A 25,376-nucleotide genomic window follows, 5' to 3' on the forward strand; every position below is an offset into this window, starting at 1 on the left:
GATATGTTGTTATGTGAATTAATTTCATTAGTCATCGCCGTCATCGGTTTGTAAATTAAGGATGGATTCGGCTTGAATTTCTTTTTGTAGCAAAACCAATTTCACTATAAATTGAAAAGGGAAATATTTTTGGCTGACAATTATTTTTGTAGCCGTCGTAGATAGAGTTGCATGTAAATTTCATCGGACACACAAATTGAAAACAAACCGGTAATAAATTTTTAACTTTTCGAACAAGTGAAGTTTTTTTTAAATCGAACTACAAAAAGTGGCGCCGGGAAAGAGTGCCGACCACAGATTGAATTTATGGACGCTCCGAATGAGTTAAAAGTTTGCATTAAAATTTTAACTTGTTTGTAACTATTCATAACTTATAAACTTATTTATTATATAAAACTTATTTATTATGGACGAAGTGGTTATTTTATACGAAAAATGTTAAAGTAGTATTACAAACACATTCATCAAAACCACAAGAAGCATTCACTTATTTGTGGTATCTTACTTAAGGGGCCCACTGATTAACAGTCCGCCGGATCGTATCGGCCTGTCAGTTAGAATAAAAAGTCCCGAACAACTGACAGGCCGATACCAACTTACTGATGTTTTGAATTTAATTAGGTCACTTTAATAATGCCCAGCATAGCTGTCAGCGTATCTAAGTATAATAGTATATATTCTAACTTCATACTGGCTACATTCATTCTAACCATGTGATTGTGATCCAGTTTTAGTGCAGTTGACTAGTTTGAAACTGTTGGCCGCAACTTTGTTGGCGTCGCGTCATTTTGTCTCTATATATAGGTATTTATAAAAATAGTATAAACTTCTGCTTATTTTTTTTAAACGCATACAATTTATTATGTAACGAAACCTTTCTTTTTAGAGGTATTTCAATAGTTTTTAGAACCGCCTCTGAAAACATCTCTCAACATGATCTCAAAGGTACCTTTCGACTATACCTATTAGAAAGAAAGAAAATACATTTATTTAACGCCACAACATATTACATATAGAAATGAGAACATACAGGCATAAAAAAAACATTGTCGCTAAAATAGGACCCCCACTCAGCATAATGCCGCGGCAATCCGTGGCGCTGGTTTTCAGTGGGGACCTGACTTAAAACTAAACTAGTAGGTAGGTATATATGCCATGAAAACTCTTGAGAGCACATAGATTGCGATAACTGTACCTATATAAATCTCGTTGTAAATTAGGAAATTACAGGTCTATAACGAAATCAATTTGTAGCTATAGCTAAGTTGCTCATATATTTATTATAAGACTGTTTGTTTCTCAATAAAAATAAAAAATAAAAAATGTAGCCACAGGTTGGTGGGATTGACGCGTGACCAGAGGGCTGGGTTATATCCAGCACAGCGGATCAGCATTGCCATACAACGTGGCAATGCTGCCAGCCTTCTGGGCACGCTGCCAATGGACGGCGATTTGGGCCAAATTTTTTATCTATAGTTTATTTTTATGCTTAGTTTTTAAGCTTAGTTTTTAATTCTAGTTTTTAATTTTAGTTTGTAATTTTTACGTTAAGGTGTCAATTTATTTTTTTGTATATAAATTGAAATATATACATACTTAATTGTAAAAAAATAATAATAATAATATAAGTATTGAACTATTTCCTCGCTTGTTACAGGCAAATCGTTCACGTTGACGATAACGATATCGACGACGCCGCCGCAGGTCACCACGTACAACAAAGCCATCAAGGTGACGGTGGACGGGCCCAGGGAACCGCGCTCCAAAACCAGTTAGTACCTATATTATAATATACTATTTGCCTCAGAAGAAACAGTAGTAGACATGTGACACTTTTTAAAATTCTCTAGTCTACCTAACCTAACTTGGAGGATATCTGTCAATTTACAGTGGGCCAAGAAAGTGGTCTACCACCCTACGGTTGAGGTTCGTTTGAACGTCATGAGACAACAAGGTCGATTTAATTTAAACTCCGTTAGAAAAGTCAACCTTAGCGATCGTTAGATCTCTCAGAAACTTTTGTCAAAACTGGTAGACCACTTTCTTGGCCCACTGTGCGTACCTACATATAATTACGAAAGATCGTTAGATATTAACAAATTTAACTTTTTGTACAAAAATCCACCTATTTTACAATATTTTGTTTCCTGCACAAAATACGATAAGTTACGCGTATTCGCTAGGTGCACGACTGATGCTGCCCTCATTTAGTCGGCTTTTTTACGAGTAAAATTAGTTCCAACGTCTGCCGCTAGCATGAATGTTTAACATTCCACCAGATTACGTGCCATCAGCGCCACTTCTCCCTCCATCGACTTCGCACCTTGCCAATCATGCCATGTCGTTTATACTGTTCTATTCATCTTGCATAACTTAAACGAATGCATCATCTAGTCGAACACCTTGCGCAGTTTTTATCTTCGGTGCAAGTACGGGTTACATGATATATATGTCGGCGGCAGATCGTAAAATCGGGCATATCGAGATATTCCTAGGCATATCATGAAACGCCGCCATTTCATGATCTGACTAAGATTAACCCAGGCGTATCACGATCTGCATTGTAAAAGAGGCGGCAGATCGGTCAGACCAATGTATTCGTTGATATTCCTAGCTACATACCGGGCACATCGTAAAATAATTGATGAGATATTCCTAGGCATATCATGAAACACCGCCATTTCATGATCTGACTAACTCAGGCATATCACGATCTGTCTTATAAAAGATTCGGCAGATCGATGGGAGCAATGTATTCGTCGGATTCCTAGCTTCATTCATACCGATCGCATCGTAAAATAATTGCATTTTTTGCCACTGGTGGCGCTGGTGGCCATATAGAATGCTATATGGCGCTGCGTCCGAGCCAGTGTTGCCAGATCATACTTCGTACCTTTTAATACAAGTTTACGTTCCTTTTGAGCCTTGAGGTTTGCTCGATATGGCTGGTGGTCGCTAGGCAGATCATGAAATGCCGGCGTTTCATGATCTGCCTAGGAATATCACCCATTGAGGTTTGCACGATATGGCTGATGGTCGCGCTAGGCAGATCATGAAATGCCGGCGTTTCATGATCTGCCTAGGAATATCACCCCTTGAGGTTTGCACGATATGGCTGGTGGTCGCTAGGCAGATCATGAAATGCCGGCGTTTTATGATCTGCCTAGGAATATCACCCCTTGAGGTTTGCACGATATGGCTGGTCGTCGCTAGGCAGATCATGAAATGCCGGCGTTTCATGATCTGCCTAGGAATATCACCCCTTGAGGTTTGCACGATATGGCTGGTGGTCGCTAGGCAGATCATGAAATGCCGGCGTTTCATGATCTGCCTAGGAATATCACCCCTTGAGTTTGCACGATATGGCTGATGGTCGCGCTAGGCAGATCATGAAATGCCGGCGTTTCATGATATACCTAGGAATATCACACCCTACTTATTTGATATGCCTAAACGTCGCTAGGCAAATCGTCAAACGTTGATGTTTGAACGATATGGCTGGTAGTCGCTAGTCAGATCATGAAATGGCGGCGTTTCATGGTATGCCTAGGAATATCTCGATATGGCCGATTTTACGATCTGCCTCCGACATATATACTGCATAATTTATTTCCACTGTATTTTCTCGGAAACGTTCATATTTGTCATGCTACTTCAGTCAACCTCAGTAATTTTTATACCGAGACTGACTGAAATAGCAAGACACATTCGAGCGCTTTCGTGAAAATACTATGGAAAATAATTATGCACTACATCTGTACATACTGTCGTGGTTACGGCGCATGTACGAAATATACGAAATTATAATACGAAAATTAAACTTAAATTTCAAAAATAATTTATATTGCAAACAATTCGAATTACGAATTTTCCTCGTACAAGAAAATCTTTCTTATACCTAAGGATCGGTTCAAGTCAGATTAACCCATTCAAGAATATATTAATGTAATACGTAACATATCAAGGCTCCACACAATTGCCACGGAATCGGAACTATGCCTGAAACATGTATAGTTGTCTGTGCAGTGACAGAAACAAATGTCGGGTCCAAATCACACCTCTGTCGATCAATCCCGTGGAAGAAATTAAAATAATTGCGCGCTACGGGATAGTGCGGCCCAAAAGGGTTGGTATAGCGTCAGAGCGGGAGGGGTAATGAGCTCTGGATTTAATTTATCTATTTTATGTGATCAGGTTTTTAAATTATGCAATTTTTGTATTTCTGGGGCCTGCGGAATTTGCAAATTTTCTGTAAGTTGCTCAAGTTTTTTGTACCTATATTTGTAACTATGTAAATAAAAATCTTAACATTTAGGTATCTACCGGATACATTAAGTATCATTTTTTCGTTGTAACGTTGTGACTGAATTGTAAGATATATTATTATTTTAACTTAATTTTGTTATTTTTGTGTTCTTTCAATTTTTGACATTTAAATATTGATGATCATAAATATCATAAAATAACTTCGTGTAGATTGACATTGCATAATTTATACTGTAATTTATTATTATGAAATAAGTAAATGAAATTAAATCAAATCATAGGACAATTTCTGATATGAGAAACATATTATTTATGTAAAAACATTTAACAGCCTACAAAAAATAATGTCACATAAAATCCTATACTACGTGTTACGTGTCTAATAGAATAAATTAAGCCAAAATTCTTCCCCAAATAGGTTTAAATTTCCCTAATACATTTTAAAAGACATATCTGCTATCCGTACCCGCTAGACGAATGTGAGGGCACAAAGGAGGCTGATGTAATGAATCGGTTGTTTAATTAATTAGTCAAGAAAGGGCTGGGAGGGGGGGTTCCCCCTCTCCGTATGCATGTGCCCTGCATATTGATTTATTATGCTGCCTATGCGGAGGCGATAAATAATTAAATTCTAGAAAGTTCAGACTTATGTTTACATGGTCGGAGTAATAAATGTATCGGGATTGATTGTGAGTGTGTCGGGCTGTTAATGTGTAAGTAGGTTTATCTGTATGGATGTATGTACGAGCAGGTTTCGGAGAAACGTTTTAGGTTCTATAAATCTACTGCAAATTGATGCTTCATGTTAAAATATATAGTTTGTGCTACTTGTTACGTTGTAAATATAAAATTTTAAATGATTACCTACTAATTGTCGTTTCGTCGTGGATGGGTCCTGTTGAATTTTTCCTTGCGGATAAAAGTCATGGATGGATAGGTGTTACTTATTCTTTAACTACCTCATTGGTGAGGCTTGTGAATCTTGTGATTGATAGTTGATTCTACGCCAGTTTTACAACTATCTCAATATGTGCCTGTTTTTTAACATTGGTTTTTAGGGTTCCGTACCCAAAGGGTAAAAAACGGGACCCTATTACTAAGACTTCGCTGTCCGTCCGTCCGTCTGTCACCAGGCTGTATCTCATGAACCGCGATAGCTAGACAGTTGAAATTTTTACAAATGATGTACATATCTCTGTTGCTGCTATAACAACAAATACTAAAAATAAAATAAAATAAATATTTAAGGGGGGCTCCCATACAAAACACGATTTTTTTGCTCTATTTTTTGTTGATGGTGCGGAACCCTCCGTGCGCGAGTCCGACTCGCACTTGGCCGGTTTTTTAGATTTAAACGATTTCTAGATTTTTTCTTTCGAGGGGACTCATAAAATTACACTTTCATAAACTGTAACCCGTCTACCCTCCTCCAATTATTGAGCTTCCTCCGAAACTATCTTTAACTATTGTCAGTCGAGCCCTATAACCCTTTTATTTTTACAGCCGGGTGGGCCCGTTTTACAGCTCCGCGCAGTAGCTGCCTACAATTTAATAATCGTGTGTATTAACGATGTTTTTCTTAAAGCGGCCATTGCTGCTATTTTCGATGCGCGAACGCAGACCACCCGCGGGCGGCGCTACTGGCTACGTTTTGTTTACGTTCGTCACTGTGTTTGTTTTTTGTTTCGTTTGTGTATTGTTTTTGTTAAACGGTCTGGAGTATAGTTTGATGAGTTCGTTATTCTATTAGGGAGCGGATGGGAATGGGAAAATTACCTGTCTTAGGTGAATTAAAATATGAACTGAGAAAACAGACAACTTGCTTCTAGGTACTTCCTATTTTTCGTACCTGTATAATAAGCTACATGTATTGTCATGTTTTATGATTTCTGCCGGATTTCGCTATAATTTTTGCTAAGAATAGGAACAAATGTTCTTTACCTATAAAATTAATCGATTTTTTAAATCGATATTTTTTATGTTTTACTAACAACAGTTTTTATTATTTATTAAAGTTACCTATTGTTTATTTACGACTTTCATGTCTTAATTTTACAGCATGGTAAAAGTTGTGTAAACTTTTACCACTCTATGGTAAAAGTCTACACAACTAGGTACGTTCTACCTAATACATCTCTGAATCGGTTTTTATAATCAGTGATTTTATTTCCCCATTTCCTTTTTACATATCACTCCTCTTTATATATGCAAGACTCATATCATAAACTACACTAGGTATTTATTATACCACGAAAATAATTACCATCCCTTCCCAATGCATATTCGAGCACAAAGCGGCGGACCGAGGCTAACTAGTGGAAATACTTGCTATTATAAATCTAACTAGACTGGACGGCGCCCCTCCGTGTAATCCTTTAATCAGGTTCGCAATAGCCCTTGCCTGCACCCTATTCCAACCAATCACTCCCACAAACTCTTATCTAACAATTCTTTAGCACTGAAAAACCAACCGTGTCCATTAAGAAATAAGATCGAAATTTTAAAAGGGCAAGAGCGCATATGTGAGCTTCAGAGATTACGGCAGATTTTTCCCTCCCATTTGTATCCCCCCCTTTTTGGTCCCTCGAACGGTGCAAATGACAGTTTCTAATTCCAACTTGCCATGAAAGTGTGTAATTGTTGGCCCGTTGATTTATACACTTGAAGCGCGGGAAAGCAGCATGTGTGCTGTATGTGTGTGTTTTCGACTCGTGTGCGTGTGTGAGGGCATTTGTCAAATTTAATGCAATATTCAAAGTAGGTAGGTGTTGCATTGAGCTGTTTTTATGTATGATGTTAAAAAAGGCTTCTGTGGAATATGAAACCATATTATTTTTTGGATCAATAATTTATATGATTTTGTATAGTTTTCTATAGTGTATTGTTTTGTATAGTTTCTATATTTCCCTTGAGTGTGAAGTAATAGTACCTAAATCAGATTATAAGTTTGTTGGTGTTGGAATTTAATAAATATTAAACTCAAGGACCCGTAAGGAAAGTTTTAGTTAAGTAATACATATTATGAAAATGGCTCTTACAAATGAAAACATTTAATAAAAATAAGCGTTTCTACCGCCATCCTATTATGTAGCTTTCAACGACACGTGAAACATTTTTATTAGTATTGTAGTCCTATTTAGTAGATATTGTTTACTACAACAATACTTAGAATTATGTTCACTCAAAATATAATTGTATACTCATTCATGTATAAAAGAACCTATATCGCAACTGCTAAAATGTCAACCCTTCCGCTGCGATTTGATTACGTCGTCGTGTAGACAATGCGGGCTTGTCACATGAATTATTCGCGAATTTCGCGATCGACACCTGGTAGGGGTGCCGCGACTATTAGCTCCCTATTGATAGGTACAACGTCAATAGTACATATAGGTACGGTTGTGACTGTGACATGAGTTTATTTGTAGGTTTTAGTAAATGTAATTAAGGATAAGAAATTATCTGATGTTTAAGATGTACGTTTATACCACCTATATAACCTACTAGAGAAACCATTTTATTTTTAAACTATGTTAGCGTTAACATAAAGTAATAGTTGTAAGGAGGTGTTGTAAAACAACTGTTGTTCTAGACACATGTTAAAAATGTAAAAAAAAAGTAAACCATCCCCAAGAGGTAGGGTGTAGGGTTAACCGTAGGTACGCTGCGTGATAAGCGTGTTTGCACTGGAGCCTTGACACGAAATATGTAGGCACAGGCTCGTCATGCAAGGCTCGAAGTAAAAGCGTATTTTTTAGTCAAAATCTACAATCTTTTTTGGACAGTTCGTCTTTATTATTTAACTCGTAGTCCTCACAACAACTTAGGTATATATTCCGGACGCATTTTAAAAACGTGAAAAAAATCCGGGCCATCATAAGCGGTAGGATGTAAAATAGAGTTAACCGTTAGATTAGCGATGTCGACCGGACCGATGCGTGTTTACACGGAGCATTGACACGACATACCTACCCATGTAGGTAATATTATGTAGACACCGTGGCTCGTCGTGCAAGGCTCGAAGTAAAAACGTAGTTTTTCGTAAACTTTCACTTTTTTTTTGAACAGTTCGTCTTTATTATTTAACTCGTGGTCCTCACAACAAATAACTTATATTCGGGACGCATGTGAAAAACGTGAATTAATCCGGACCATCATAAGCGGTAGGATGTGTTAACCGTACGGCTATTCATAAATTACGTCATTTCAAATGGGGGGGGTCTGGACATCGGATGATGGTAGCATGGCGTAGGAGGAAACGCGGTCATTCGAAGCATGATTTTTGGATGATTTGGGGCGGGGGGGATCAAAAATCGTCAAAAATAGACGACGTAATTTATGAACAGCCCCTAGGTGCGCTACGTGATTAGTGATGTCGACCGGACCGGAGCGTGTTTACACGGAGCATTGACACGACATACCTACCCATGGGATATACATGTATGTAGATGTGGACACTATGACTCGTCGTGCACGGCGTAGTTATTAGGAGAAAATCATCATTTTTTTATTATGGATCGAGTAGAATGCGATGACAAATAAAGTCAACTTTTTTAAATTTTTCGCGAAATTAATAAACATTTCGCTGGGTCCCAGAGTTCCAGCACTAGGTATAACCCACTCGTAGATATGTATGAAAGTGGTTCCTGAATCGAAAAGTGATACCTCAAAAACATATATTTACTCTCCCTCTCACCCACACTATGCTATGGGGTTGGAGTAAAAAAATCTCCCCACTTGAATGTTTAGTTATTTTTAAGATTTCATTTGACCACTTCGTATACGTAATTTTTGTGTAATAATATACAGCTTTTTATATTAACTATACCTAAACATACAGAACGAATATCGTGAAACGATAATTGACAACCCATGGAAACTAAGATCCTGAACGTTTTTCATTGCTTCATAACACATGCAAAATAATTTCCTATAAAGAACCTAACAAGAATGCTTCGATAAACACGGGCTTCCGGCACGGAAGGGATAGGCCCAAGCGATATCTTGACATTCAAATCATTCTGCCATTTTTCGCGGGGGGGAACGTGCACACAGTCGCACTTCTCACACACATACAAAATCTAATCTGTAATGACGACACAAATACATAGAAAATGACACCCTACACAGACAAATCTTGCACACCTCGATCTGTTTTTGTGTACGGACGAGTCACAAGTGTCACAACACGCACACTAACACATTTTCGTCAAAGAATTTTATCGTTTTCTGAGAGATGAGAAATCGGATTTGTCGCTCGACCGATCCGCAATTTGTACTGGGCGAGGAAAATCGATAAATCCAGCAATTACATGAGACTAAAATATAATAATTGTGTTTAAATGTAATTAAACGTATGACATGTAAAAAAAATATTACATGTGAAATGTAACACCTTCTTTTTGTAAATTTGATGTCCCCGACCTCGTTTTACAACAAAAAACCGAGCAATTAGGCATTTTTCTGCTGCTGTGTTCACTCGCGCGTCTGGACTCGGTCTAGTTAAAAATCCGAGCGCAACTAGTTTTATTACCCGCGCTAGATCAGTTGATCTTGTACCTAGGCAGAGGGGAAATAGTGTGAATGCCGCATCCCTTCCGTGTTGATCGAAGCAAGAATGTAATTTAAACTCCAGACTTTTAAGACTACAAGTTTCGCGTAGCCTCTTTGAGCACCAGACATCGACATCGATACTTATCGATAGTTACGTGGACCGTATAGGTAGTAGGTACGCGTCGATACGGAATGTGCCCGTGGTGCGTGCCGCCTGGCGCTGACTAATAGTCCCAGTTTGCTCCGAGAAATGTTAATTAATCTTGGAAATCGTTGTGGAACTCGATTTTCAGTGTATTTTTCATGCGTGTTTAACTAATGGTGTTGGTGTTGGTTGTGCCGTTTTTTGAAATCGGTAAATAATGTCTAGCGTGTGTATATTCATATTCGGTGCAAATTATTTTACATTTTTATTTAAAACAGAACAGAACAGAACATTAGATCTTTCGAAGTCTATTAACTTTAAAGAATACTTAGGTATCTATTTTGTAATGACACCCTTCCGAGACCATAGTGAAACAAGTCACCCGTCTCCAGAATCCACCCCCTGATTTGTTCGGAGACAGTCGATAATTTATCGCCACCCCCGTAATGCAGCATGTGTTCGAATTAGAATAAGGACCCACGTTAGTTCACATCAGCCTTTATTGGATTCGACGGTTCCAATTTTGTTAATTCAATTTGTTTTAATCGTCGAGGTGAAGTGCTTGGTAAATAAGTTTTGTTAGAAAATTTTTACATTATTTTGTTGTCATGTGAAATTTAATTTAAATACAATTTTAAATAAAAATAATAATACAATACAGAAATTTTAATTCCGAAATAAATGATTACCTATTTAATTTAAAATTATACTATAGGTACGTATGTTTTATTACGAATCTTCTGTAGTTATATCCATCAATTACGATTTATTCAAAAACAAAACCCTCTCAAAAATGTTTATTGTTGTTTGGGGCCCCGAGTATAATGTAGAGTACCTACTTAATGCATAAGTACAATGAGAAATTGCATATAAGTTGCCTAATATACTACGGTGGCCAAGTGTCTTAATGGGCCTGCTGATTAACAGTCCGCCGGACGGTATTGGCCTGTCAGTTGTTCGGAACTGTCAAAATTTTGTTCTAACTGACAGGCCGATTCCGTCCGGCGGACTGTTAATCAGTGGGCCCCTTCAGTCTTGATCAGGCCGCGTAGCCAACATGCTAATCGCTTACGCTCCGTAGCGATCGAAACGCAACTGTCACTGTCGTACTAATATGGAAGAGTGATAGAGAAACACAAAGCGTTTCGTTGTCGAAGCGATATCGATTGTCAACTTGGCGAGGCCGGCAGGGACTATAAATGACTAACTGTATCTTCACTACGTAATATAAAATAAAGTCGCTTCCCGCTGTCTGTTTGTCTGTCTGTATGCTTAGATCTTTAAAACTACGCAACGGATTTTGATGCGGTTTTTTTTTAATAGATAGAGTGATTCAAGAGGAAGGTTTATGTATAATTTGTTAACCCGTGCGAAGTCGGAGCGGGTCGCACTAGACTATATTTAACCCTGAATGCTGCTTATAAAGAGCAGCTAGTATCGTACTGATAGTGCTTTCGCTTCTAGGGCAGCAACAGCAGTTCCACTTTGCGTTCGGGCAGCGGCCCTTCCCCTTCCCGCCCGACCCGCTAGGCGGGTTCCGCATGCCGCCCATCACCACCTGCCAAAGTAAGTGTAATTGAACCCTAATTAGCGTCCAGCCTGACCTGTCTGCGGCTTTTGCTTTATTGCGCTTGTTATCTAATTTTCTTAGGCTGGTAAAAGGTAAATAAGCGATTATGGGCCTAAGGTGGACGTTATTAAATTTTCATGATAGATAGATAGATAGTCCATTTATTTGTTTGCCACAATACACACAAATTCAAAGTACAACAATGACATACAAAAAACGATCCAGGGAAAAATGGAAAATTACAAAGACAGATAAAATAGTCACACAGATTTTTACAAAATAGAAAAAGAAAGAAAACACTTCATCATGACCACATTTTGGCAAGTTTATTTTTCAAAGGCATAAAAATTAAGGAATTTTTAATGAAAAATGAGCGTGAGAAACCCGACATAAAGCAGAGCAAAATTTGAAGTTTGAATGTAAATTAGTATAATTTTTTATGCTGCCTGGAAGAGATCACTCTTTAGCGAGTTAAAAGCGCCGGTGTCTTTATTTTTATGTAGGTACATACATTTCTTGGTGCAATATAAAGAATATTTGTTTTGTATTTTTGTGTGAATCGCAAACATAAACTAACAAGAAACTAAGATAAATTATAAGGTAAACGTACTAGTGCTCGACATGCTAATGCCCAATAAATGACACCCTGCTGTCACCTCTATTGACAATGACTTAAGTTTCAAGATGACATGTACTGGTACCGCGTCGAGCACCAGTACTTTTACCTTACCTAGACAGAAACGAAAAAAATACTTTGCAATATTTGGCAGTTCAAATACACGTCACGCGCAGCCGAGCCGAAAAATGAAAACGCAATCTAACCTCAAACCTTATCACTCGCTCAAAACTGAATGAGCAGCCAAACCATATAAGCGCGATTCAATCAGCACCGAAAAATCCGACCGGAATCCGGACGCACGTACAAGCACCGCTAAAATCCGGCTGCCCCCAAAACAACTTAACCGGCGGCTCAAAACGGCTAAAGAACATTCACAAATCGACGCGGCGGGCGCGTATCGTATAAAAACCGACTCCGCCGATCGCCGGCCAAAAACGGAACCGTGATACCGAAAAATAAAAGCCGGTAATGCTCCCGGAAAAATAAACTGGACGAGAGCGGGATATCTCTATGCGCGTGTTGTTGCCGGCTGGCAGTATAACTTGCGTTTTGTTGGCTGGAGATTGGATTTTCAATTGTTTATGAATATTATTGACAGTTTGCATGCCGTATGTTTGCTGCTTCTGATGCATAGCGCATATTAGAAGCTGTGCTTCGGGAGGTAGTAGCTGATATTGTATACTCGCTACTAAATAAAATAAAAAATAAAATAAAATAAAATATCATTTATTTCACTAAGAAGAGTACTAAGAAGTACTCTATCCTAGCACGTGCACTTAGGAATTACTTTTATGAGTCAATGTGTATGGTTCTAAGCCTGATACCCCAGAGGGCCTCTCTGTCGCACTTGTAAATTCCCACGTAAGTGTGACAGGTAGGCGACACGTCGAACGTGGCTTGCTGTAAGCCCTCTGATACCAGACTTAAAATTATAAGCCCTGATAAATCAACTTGTAAGATAGATACTTGCCTCCCCTTGCAGACAAACACTTAAAAGATAAAAGGTGATATCGATTCACGGTAACAAATTTTTTAAATCTAACACATACTAATTTCCTTATTTTCCCCACAGACATGAGCCAATTCGGTCTCAGCTCAAGCAACTCGCACTGGGGCTACGGAGGCGCGAGCGCATACCCTGCGTACCTTTCGTCCTGTGCGGCCCCCACTGCGCCACAGTTCAACCCACCAGCATTAGGGTTTGGTGGAAGCGTTCCTGACCAGACACCCTCGCAAGACTTTGGCACTAATAATACAGGTAACCAGGTCCCTTATTGAGTTTTTTCCAGCATTTTGATTTCTACAATATTGATAGAGACTCGTTTAGGGTTTGGTGGAAGCGTACCTGACCAGACACCCTCGCAAGAATTTAGCACTAATAATACAGGTAACCAGGTCCCTTATTGAGTTTTTTTACAGCATTTTCTTTTCTATAATATTGATAGAGACTCGTAGTAGTCGTGGTCTACAGAAACGAGCGCTTACCCTTCGTACCTTTCGTCCTGTGCGGCTGTACTGCACCACAGTTTAAACAACCAGCGTCAGGGTTTGGCGGGAGCGTGCTTGACCAAACACCCTCGCAGGATTTTAGCACTAATATCACAGATAACTAGGTCCCTTTTTCTACATTTTCACAATATTACTAGAAGCTACGTTCTTTTCCAGAAATATGCGTTAAAAAGATGTCTCTAAAAAGTAGTTTTGAGTTAAAAACTGCGAAGACAATGACGATGACGATGAAAATGATTCACATATTGCAACCAAACTATATGTTTCTTCAAACTTTCTCCTAACTGATTTCTAAAGTTAGCCAATAATGATCGATTTACGATGCAAGGTTAGGCGTAATTCATCCATAATAAACCAAAAGGGTGAAATAAAACGCACCAACATGTTTTACGAGCGACATCCTCCTTGATACACCCCTCCCCCGCCCGCGCGTCCTGGCCGCCGGCGCAGCGGACGTAAGGCTCAGGACATACTTACCGAATGCACTGCCCATGCAAAAGCACAGAATAAGTAATAATACTACCGTACAGAAAGGACACTTCCTACAAAACCTAAGTTTGACAGCGATTCAGGATCGAATCATGATGTCCCTTTCTAACTTATGGCACCATCCATTTCGGTTATTTAGGGTTGTCAAAATTCAACTCATTATCTTATCTGTGGTCGTGCACGCAAAGGGACGTCAAATTGTGTCAACCATAATAATTGCTCGGAGCAATGCTGAGCCGAACGGAGCCCAGTTTGCCAGAATTCAGGAGTGTCTCCCCACTGCCAAAAGATTAAATTAAAAGAAGATATTTGAATTTCACGAGCGGAATATGACGTTCCAAACATCACTCATACTCGTACATATGGCACGCTTGTACGCCATAAAACCAGTGACCGGGGTTGTTATCTTCAATTCCAGCTCAATTTTGAAATTGCATTTTTATTCTTAAGCATTAAAGCTAACTTATTGTAAGTATGTAGAATTTACTTAAGCTGCAAGCAACAATATTCTTGTATAATAATTATTTACATTAAGTTTGTAACAAGCGTTTGAAGAGTTTAAATCGGCTCTCTTCGTCCCCCGCCCCCAATCTTCCAATAAATTTATCGCCCGCTGCACCATACGCGTAAGCGGATTCATAGCCGCAAGCGAGTCAACAGTGTGCACAAACTCTAAATCGACTCTCATTATAATTTACAGGCGCTCGGACGCGCCCGATCGTCCGATGAATTTATCGCCGATGCGTGCCCGCCGCGCGACGTGAAAAATATCACCATATTAAACGATGCTAACAAAACATTCCACTGTATTTTCGGAAATGTAGGAAGCCAAGAACAACAACAGATGTTGGTTTACATTTTGTGAAGTTTTCTGAGACGAGAGTTGGTAAAAAGTGACTAAAAGTCTGTTTTAAATTGGTTTTAGATCAGACATTAACTTATTTCATGTCATCTTACAGAATGTATTGTACAGTCACCAGCAAAAATATATGACTGAGGGCAGCCGTGCAAAAATATCTGATGCTCCATTGGAGGCATAAGTATATGACGACACTACCTCGGTAAAAATATGTGATGCTTTGTGGCCGTCAAAAACATCGTTAGTCTGTATCCGCATAAATATCGGATCGGGTGGCTTAAAAATATTTGACGACTCATAAAAATCAAAATTATGTGATTACTCTCATCTGGCATAAATATCTTTCCACTGTGAATGCAAATACATGGGATGGCAGACGGGCCGCCTATATATCTGACACGAAATTATGAAATATATATGTCATCAATCGGCAAAAACGAACCATACCTGGATAGCATAGAGCCTTAAATTGTATGAAGTGATTTGACAATCCACGAAAAGAGTGCAGACTTGTCATTGCATATGTCTATCTCACGTATTTCATTTCCAATTTTACATTGTGACATAATTCAGGTAGACTTTTAGTACAAGATGTGTAATAAAACTAATAAACCTCCTTCTTACATAAAAAAGAATGATAAAGAAGTCAACTTGTGGACTGTGACAAGGACAAACAATAATAGCGCTTTCGCTGCCACTCCTACTGAATGATACATAAGACTATCCCGTTCGGTCATTTCCCCCACCCCTCATGCCAGATCCAGTTATATACTAGATTCATGATATGATTGCAATACGTTCAAATTTACAAAAAAATTATATCCATTTTATTCCGTCAAATCGATGATAGAATATAATGTGAGACAGACATATACAATGACAAGTCTGCACTCTTTTCGTGAATTGTCAAATCACTTCATACAATTTACGGCTCTATACCAAAGGGCCCGGCCACATGTGCGCGTTGCGGCGCCGCCGCCGCCGCGCGGCGCGGCACCGCAGAAATCTGCGGCGCCGCAAACCGCTCTGCGGCGACGCCCGCCGCAACGCAAAATTTTGCGGTGCCGCGCCGCGGCGCCGCAAAGCGGTGCGCGTCGCCGCGCGCGGTGCCGCAAAGCGGTGCGCGTCGCCGCGCGCGGTGCCGCCGAGCGGCGTGCGATGCCACACTGCATAGTAAAGAATAAAATTCGACTACCAGTGTTTGATCAGACATGGATCCCTTCACACATGTTCTGCTCTTGCTGTTGTTAAGAAGGCGCAGAAATAGAAAACAATCGAGAAGAAAATTTTGGGTGAACCCATATCTTCGTATAATGAATGAAGATGGAAATCATTTCAAAAGAAAATACGAGGCGTTGAAGATGACTGAAAATAAATTTATTAACTATTTTCGAATGTCTGTGCCGTGTTTTGAAGAACTTTTATGCAAAATATCACCTCGAATAAAGAAGAAACACATATTTAGAAGACCCGTTGGGCCTCTGGAGATGTTGGGATTAACAATAAGGTAAGAAATGATAACTATTTTTGTATATAAATTATTTTAATTCTTTAGACCATAATTATTAGGAAATTTTCAATAGGTAAATAAAAAAAAACATGTAGGTATATAACTATATAAGTCTTTTACAAAATCAACATTATATATACTACTACTATGGTTAACATTGATGTTAATAACTTATATTATACCTTATTATAAGATTGCCGTTATTAGGAGGTACCTATATAAAATATGTTTATAATTGTGGCTAACTAAATCAAAAATCAACAACTTTTATTTTTAAATCGTCATTTTTTATATACTAACATGACTATAATTTCTTATTCAAAATACTATTTTTTACATAAATATTTTATGAAAATCAAAAACTTCCATGAAAATACAGTGGAACCTCGATAAGGCGAATTCCTCGTTAACGCGAAATAAAATGCCATTCCCTTCCCTTCATAGTCCTAAAACTCCATAACTCGAAATATTTAACCTCACCAGACGAAGTAAAACGACGAACGACGATTCCCTTCACGACTATAACTCGAAAAAGATAATAAAACTGTACTTTCTCAGTTTCTACAATTACCTCTCTCTAACACTAATATTTCGTGTGTGTTTTATTACCTCTGTAACTCGAAACCTCTTTAAGACGAATAAAACCCCACAAGAACTTTCCTAAGTCGGTGCCCTCTATAAGACAAATCCTCCTCGTTAACACGAATTTTTTGGCATTTCCCATGAGATTCGTGCTCTGGAGGTTCCACTACATACATAACTGTAATCGTTACTGAAAATCACCACTTATAATTCTAAAATTAATGCCACCACCATTTTACAAAATGATAAAGTTTTCTTAGCGCGTAAGTAGCGCTATATTTTAATAATTTTACAAATGTGTAATCACAATTTCAACAATCGCTTATATAAATATAGCTATACTGATTTCTTGCTAATTCACCAACTTTCATATATGCTTAATAGGTATATAATCTCAGAAAAAAAACAAGTTTTCATATCGGTACAGTCGAGTTTACAAACATCTTTACAAGTCAACATTCCAAAAATAATAATATATATAGGGATATATCTACAAAAATCAACAATCGCTTATATAAATATGGCTATCATGATTAGATACTTGCTAAATCACCGACTTTCATACAGGCTTAATATATCTTAGAAAAATCAACAGTTTCCATATAGTTACAGTCGAGCTCAAAAACATATTTACAAATCAACATTCCATAAATAATTTACACACCTCTAATGGCTCTAATACAATGACAATCAGGTCACGTTGATTTGTAAAGCTGTTTGTGAACGCAACTGTACATACGAGTACATATAAATAAAAGTCTCAATAAAAATAATATACCTAATCTATGTATTATACTACAGAAAATTACCTTTTTTGTATAAACAACAAAGTCTTAATAAAATCAAATTTTAGTAAAAGTACGTACTTACTCTAATTTACCTATATGTGCTTCCTATTATTTTTTTAAGAAAAATCAAATTCATATTCATTGTTTGATTGACTGTCGCTTTCGTTGGAGACTGGTTCTACAGGTGTTTGTAAATAATTAGGACCTGATGAAGGGACTGTTGGTGGATGATTATTAAATGTTTGTTGGGGTCTTTGGTAACCGGATTCGTATGCTGACGAGTTGGGTCTTGGGTTACCATCTTGGTAAGATGAGCGGACTTGGTAAGACCTTTGGTAACTATTTTGAAATGAGCTATGGTAACTATTTGGTGACCGTTGGTGGAGATCAGTGAGTACTTGTAAGACGCGACTTTGAAATATTAAAGTTGATGATCGTCTAATTTGTTTAGCGACGGTAAAATAGCTTTGAAAAACGACAGATGTCTATTTTCTGCCTCTTTTAAGGCCTGAAGTATGTCTGACTCAAATTGGTCGGTTGCTTTTCTTTTCCGAGAACAAGGCTGGTACCGAGATCTTGCAGTTTCATCTTTCTGGCCATCTTCGTCACTTTCTTGGTCCTCAACTATGCTCGAGTCCGTTACGTTTGCAGCATTTTTTTTTTAAAACATGAGTTGCTTGTAGAAATGGTACTCTTTGACTTTTGTTGCACCAGCGCCCGATTTATTTAAACTTTCAAGCCTTTTTGCGTATTTTGTGAAATTGTCTTTCATATTCTTCTATTTTTTTAACACCTCGTTTCCTGAAAAATAAAAACCATTTAAAACATTTTAAATTGTCAATAAACAAAACATCTCTAATTCAGATTATTAGTGACTGTTTGCAAATTTTCGACCTTTGCATTAAATTACACATGTACTATAATAATAGGAAACTTTATTAGTAAATATCACAGTCTAACTGGAAATTGTTGCATACGATATTCATTATCTTAGTTTCTTTTTACATATTTATTTATTTATTTGTTTCCTAGTTATGACATTTAAACTTTTTTTACACATTAGGTATCTAATAAAACATAATCAATAACAAATTTACAACAAAATGTATATAATTTGTACTGGACGGTTGTTGTCACTTTGTATGGCTGCGTAACTATATTGGGTCAACCAAATCTTGTCAGTAGAAAAAGGCGAAAATGTAGGTGCGAAGGGATATCGTCCCATAGAAATTTTTAATTTCGCGCCTTTTTTTACTGACAAGATTTGGTTGACCATCTATATTAACTTGCATATACGAGCCCCGGTGCATATGTTTTCGTCTAGTCAGACCATTTTTTGAGGTTCTCGCGTTTGTACAAAAATAATGTTTTAGTTTCAAAATCACTAATATTTAATTATTATACTAATGTAGTTTAATTTTATATGGTAATATTCTACAATAATTAAATCCAAATACAAGAAATACCGTTTCTACTCTAATGAAAAAAATAACGATTTTTATTTATTTGACGGGTAACAGATGTGATAAGGGCTATTACTAGGGAAAGCAACACGGCTCTGCCAATGTACTGACAATTTTGTTTCGAGCCCATGCATGCAGCAGTGCTGTAGGAGAGGACAATATGATTTGGACAACGTTTTTGAAAATTAAATTTTTTCAGCAATAAAAGTCTCCTGCAATTTTATTATACGATCAAAATAAACTAGATTAAACATTACTATTATGGTTCCCATTGCTGGGTCATTTTATTTTCATGTGTAAAATGTATTAGAATAAACCAAATTGTTGTGTGGAACTAGACGAACTAATTTGCATCGGGGGTCGTATAACTAATACAACACATAAGCGCTGGTGGCCTAGCGGTAAGAGCGTGCGACTTGCAATCCGGAGGTCGCGGGTTCGAACCCCGGCTCGTACCAATGAGTTTTTCGGAACTTATGTACGAAATATCATTTGATATTTACCAGTCGCTTTTCGGTGAAGGAAAACATCGTGAGGAAACCGGACTAATCCCAATACGGGCCTAGTTTATCCTCTGGGTTGGAAGGTCAGATGGCAGTAGCTTTCGTAAAAACTAGTGCCCACGTCAATTACTGGAATTAGTTGCAAAGCGGACCCCAGGCTCCCATGAGCCGTGGCAAAATGCCGGGACAACGCGAGGAAGATGATGACAACATATAACTAATACATGCATATATGTAACCTATGAAACATTTATTTTCAGGTTTTTGGCGACTGGGAGCACATTCAGAGATATGGAATTTACAGATTATCGTGGAAGAAGTACAATCGGAAAAATAGTTAGAGAAGTCTGTCAAGCTATATGGGAAACCCTTCTAGGTGAAAGTATACCTAGAATAACAAAGAATCTACTAGAACAAATCGCGGATGAGTTTTTTAAAAATACTAACTTCCCCAATTGCATTGGGGCCCTGGATGGTAAACACATTCGAATTTGTAGTCCCGATCACAGTGGCTCTCTTTTTTTCAACTATAAAGGTTACAACTCTATAGTGTTGCTGGCACTTGTTGATTCCAATTATAGATTTGTATATGTGGACATAGGAGCTTACGGCAAGGAATGTGATTCCACAGTTTTTCACAATACGAAACTGAATGAATTATTACAACAAGGCCAGCTTCCCGTACCAGCAGCAAAGACGTTACTCGGTTCTCAGACGTCAATTCCCCATGTATTTGTAGCAGACGAAGGCTTACCTTTAACGAATAACATAATGCGTCCATATCCAGGAAAACACTTGACTATACAACAAAGAGTTTTTAATTATCGCTTGAGTCGCGCAAGAAGATACGTTGAATGTACTTTCGGTATTCTAGCAAATAAGTGGCGCATTTTTCATCGACCACTGAATGTCCAATATAACTTTGCAACAGATATTATAAAGGCATGTTGTGTTATTCACAATTTTGTTATTAGTAGAGATGGAATTAAACAACCTGAAGAACTACTGATTGACGACGGTTTTTCAGATTTACATCATTCAACAAATTATATGTCCTCGACAAACCCAGTTAACATAAGAAATGAATTCTGTAAATACTTTTCTAGTGATGTGGGAGCCCTTAGTTGGCAATTAAGTAAAATATAATTTAATATTAGTATATTTAGGTTTTATTTCCATTCGCCTGTACAAAACTATGTATTAGCTTAGTATACTTGTATTGTATTATCCACTTAACACTTAAACATATTTGGAAGATGAGTTTCCATGCTACATATATGACTAATATGACAACAACTATATAAGAAACAGGTAGTAATAATGTTTTAAATAGTTTATTAATATTTCTTATCCATATGCCTATAAATAAATGAGATGAAAAGATTCAGGCAAAAAATGCCACGTTGTACCACTGTCAGTTTTCAAAGACTATTTCACATTACATCTTGATGGCAGGGCTATAACCGCGAACATTGAAGTTCGTAAATTTCAAATACCTATCTCATCTCTGTCACTCTAATAACGCCTCAATTGGCGTAAAAAATAAAGATTCCCTAAATTAGCGAACTTCGGTGTTTGCGGTAGGCCCTCTGTAGTATTAACAACCGGCAATAAGTTATTTTTTGCTTGAAAACGGGACATTGGTAAATTAATTAGGTAAGTAGGTATAATATTAATCAGTAACAAACTTCTCACATTTTACTAATTTTATGTATCTATAGGTAAAAACAAGACAATCGATGTAGGTAATCTATGTAGTTAGTTGGCTAACTCTGGAACGCGCAAGTGGCCCTTAACGAAATGAATAAATAATATGCGAAATAAATAAACATGCTCACCGATTTTTGTTTTTTCTTTATTAGTTTGCTCGTCAAACGTCGGAAAAATGCTTCGGCAGACCTCCTTCCATGCACTATTTTTCTTATCTTTGTCTTTATACTCTTCTATGGTTTTATCCCAGAGAACTGGACGTTCCTCTACGAGAGATATCAACAAATCATTATCAATATTATCAGCCATCTTCCCCAAAAGCAGCGTAGGCACTGACAAAAAAACATCGCATTGGCAACCGGTGTTAGCAAAAGTTTGCGCGACGTTGCCTGCCAGTGCATTCACGGGACGCGGCACCGTACCGTGCGTCGGCCGCCCGGCACAACGCCGTGTTCCTGCACGACGTGGCAACCAGCATCTCCACGGCGCACATGGGACATAACATAAAATCTAAAGGGAGTAGGTATATTATATTTGCTCTATTTATTTACGCCTTATAGGTAGGTACTATTTTTAGAGTTTCGTAGCCATAGTGGCAAACACGACACCCTTTTAGTTTCGTTAGGTACCTACGTCCGTCCGTCTGTCCTTATGTCACATCCATTTTACTCGGAAATAATAAGATATATTTTAACAAAATGTGTGCCATGTTATGGTGACCGATAATTAACAAGCAAATCAAACACTGTACTTAAATTAGAACTGAACGTACATACTTAGTTAAAACGCATAGTTTTTGTCAATATTTACTTAATCTTACTACTACTACACTTAAAACCGAACTTCACGGTTCACGGATATTGCTTGGTTTTCTAAAATTAGTGGTCAGGGCTGCAGAGAGAGGAACCGGCGGCCTATTCGCGCCGTGTCCAAGATCACCGCCTTCTGCATTTGACCCTTGATCCAACCACCTAGCGAGAGTATCTTAAGATGTTGGTCGAGACTCTTCGCTATTAGACCGTTCACTGAAACGACTATCGGGACAATGATCGTCGAATCAACATCCCACATGGCGGTTATCTCGTGAGCCAAGTCTAGGTACTTACTGCACTTGTAATTCTCGGCCTTCACGAGATTCTCATCATGGGGGATGGTGATGTCAACGAGCACGGCCCGACGTTGCGATCGATCTATTATCACAATCAGGCTTATTGGCTACAATATATTGATAATAGGGATGATGACACATGTTGAATTTTATAACAAAATCTAGTAAAATATATAGCAAACGAGCAATTTATCACAATAATGTGGATATTAAAATAAAATATTGAAAAATTACAAAAATACAGGACCTGAAAGTTTCAAAATTTAAGTTTTTTTTTTCAAAATTCGATTCCTTACATTTCATCCAAAAAAATATTGTATAGCAACTACATATATACATAAACGCAATATTTCACCGACAAAAACGAAATTTTCTTGTTTTGTCCATACTACAAGATGGGCGATGACGTCACGGCCCTTGGCCGTTTTGTATAGGGCGTTACGCGAGTGAAATGCGACTGTCGGCCTTTGACTATAATTTCTGACTTTTGTGTTACTTTAATGCAAATATAGACATTTGATCCTAAAAACAAACCCGATCGATTGATACCATAAAAAAATTAGTCATCTAGCCTATTATTAGATTAATTAAGACTTATAGACCAAAAACCTAACCCACTTCTAGATCACTTAGAAACTTGATATTTGGCATCAAGGTAGACTATTAGGTGTATATAAAGATTATGATTGAAAAATATCAAGAGAGAAGGAGAGCTCTATATGTCGCATACATAGACTATAAAAAAGCCTTCGATTCCGTATCACATGCAAGTATCTGGACTACGCTAAAATAACAGGGAGTGGAAGATGGGTATATGTATGTACAAAAAAAAAATCTGGAAACTGAAACTTTTGATAATTGACCGCGCATTAGCCGGGGTCTCCTTTTCAGCTTAGGCAAACTGGTTTCATGATGAATATTATAGTAATTTCTGAACAAGAAGTAATGATATCCCAACAATAACATAAAAATGAAATAACAGCCAAGTTCAATATTAAAAATAAATGTGTCGTTGTTGACTCGCCGACAAAAGAATTGAGATCTAGATAGGTGCCAAGTTCTGTGCTGTGTAGAATATCCTGAAATTATAAAGGATTTGTCTTGGCTAGATTTTACGTATAGGCTATTATATTAATCTATGTTACTTTTCTAAAATTTGGTTTGTTGGTAAAAACTAGCCAAGTCAAATCCGTTATAATTTCAGGATTTTCTACACAGCACAGATCTTGGCATTCTATCTAGATCAATAACAACGACACATATTCTTAATATTGAACTTGGCTCTCATTTCACATTTATGTTTTTGTTGGGATATGGACCTACAGTAGTAATCAAATGGTTAATAGTCACTTATTAACTTACTTGATCAACGCTACTACAGCACTACTACAGCGCTTTTCTAAGATCTCTTTCTAAGGTCACCAGACTGTGGAGGCCAATGTGTGAGCGGCACGACCTCCCACATTTTTGGCAGAGAAAGCTCATACACCTGAGGTTCCAGTCCCCGTTTGCTTTCTGCTTTCTTTTCTTACTCTTTTATATATAGCTCTCTTTCTAGGCCAGGCTAGAACGTAGTAACGTTCTAGCTAACTTCGTTCCTCCTAACGGTGTGCGTAAGTAATTCGTTGTTCCCGCTAATTTTGTTTATTATACTACCTGCTTATCCTTTAACTCTTAACAATATTTAACGTGTCAGAAAAAATACACAGTAAATACAAGTCATATTAAACATAAACATTAGTTTTGTTATTAGCATAGAATAAGCCAAACAACTTAAATGTATTTCGTTGATTTATTCAAATGAAATAACGAATAAATCATTAATAATTTGAGAAGCGCTCTAATGATTTATACGCGGATAAATTATTCGCGAATAAATCGTGAATTATTATTTATTTGAATAATGCTCATCTGTGATTTGAGAAAATGGTTCTTATGCTTGATCACAAAAGAAGAACGGCGGTCCTTACTATGGATTCCGAGTTGTGGTAAGCACATGTCTCTGATAAAGTCAATATAGGTTTATGGCACATTCTTCTCCTTCAAAGCTCACCAGATTACCTGGCGCGGTACGCAGTCGAAAGCCTTCTGCAGATCCAGAAAAGCCATATGCAAGGTCTTTTTCTTTACTCTGTAGGCCTCGACTAGCATTCTTAGGGCAAAGATGGGATCTATATAGTGCCACATCCAGGACGAAACCCTTACTGACATTCCGAGACCGTGCACGCTTGCCGGAGCCTTGAGTCGAACACGTGCTCGAAGAGTTTCATGGTGTGGCACAGGTATAAAATTAAATATCGGGTTCAAATAAATCTTGGATTTATTTAATTTAATCTTAAAATAATATTTTATTAATTGCATAGTTTGATCATATAAAAACATCAGATTAGGCAAAACTGCAAAACACACATTTGTAAATTTAGGTTCGTATGAAGTTTTCAAAATTTCAAGGCCGTTGAGCAAGCTAAAAGTGGCATATAAAGTATATACTTAATCTAAAAATAGTACCTACCTATAAGGCGTAAATAAATACAGCAAATATAATATACCTACTCCCTTTAGATCTTATGTTATGTCCCATGTGCGCCGTGGAGATGCTGGTTGCCACGTCGTGCAGGAACACGGCGTTGTGCCGGGCGGCCGACGCACGGTACGGTGCCGCGTCCCGTGAATGCACTGGCAGGCAACGTCGCGCAAACTTT

At 37.7% G+C, this 25,376-nt stretch overlaps 2 protein-coding genes across 2 annotated transcripts in view; both read left to right on the top strand.

Annotated features, from left to right (window-relative positions):
* Positions 1-25,376, top strand: part of LOC134654027 (runt-related transcription factor 3) — a 50,062-nt gene that overhangs the window by 16,009 nt on the left and 8,677 nt on the right. The window contains exons 2-4 of the mRNA XM_063509416.1: positions 1,658-1,771; positions 11,414-11,530; positions 13,226-13,411. Coding sequence (XP_063365486.1) covers positions 1,658-1,771; positions 11,414-11,530; positions 13,226-13,411 — 417 coding nt within the window. The remainder of the gene's footprint in view (positions 1-1,657; positions 1,772-11,413; positions 11,531-13,225; positions 13,412-25,376) is intronic.
* On the top strand, positions 20,121-21,004 carry LOC134654039 (uncharacterized). Its single transcript, XM_063509435.1, has 2 exons — positions 20,121-20,331; positions 20,596-21,004. Exons 1-2 carry the CDS (start codon positions 20,148-20,150, stop codon positions 21,000-21,002), a joined length of 591 nt encoding a protein of 196 aa, XP_063365505.1. The 5' UTR covers positions 20,121-20,147; the 3' UTR covers positions 21,003-21,004.

Source organism: Cydia amplana, chromosome 14 (genome assembly GCF_948474715.1).
Source record: "Cydia amplana chromosome 14, ilCydAmpl1.1, whole genome shotgun sequence".
Classification (NCBI taxonomy): Eukaryota; Metazoa; Arthropoda; class Insecta; order Lepidoptera; family Tortricidae; genus Cydia; species Cydia amplana.

Excerpts from the sequence above, each read along its gene's own strand:
- LOC134654039 (XM_063509435.1), top strand. The coding sequence starts at position 20,148 with ATGGAATTTACAGATTATCGTGGAAGAAGTACAATCGGAAAAATAGTT. Across the intron at positions 20,332-20,595 it reads TTGCATTGGGGCCCTGGATG|CAGACGAAGGCTTACCTTTA; the intron begins GTAAACACATTC and ends ATGTATTTGTAG.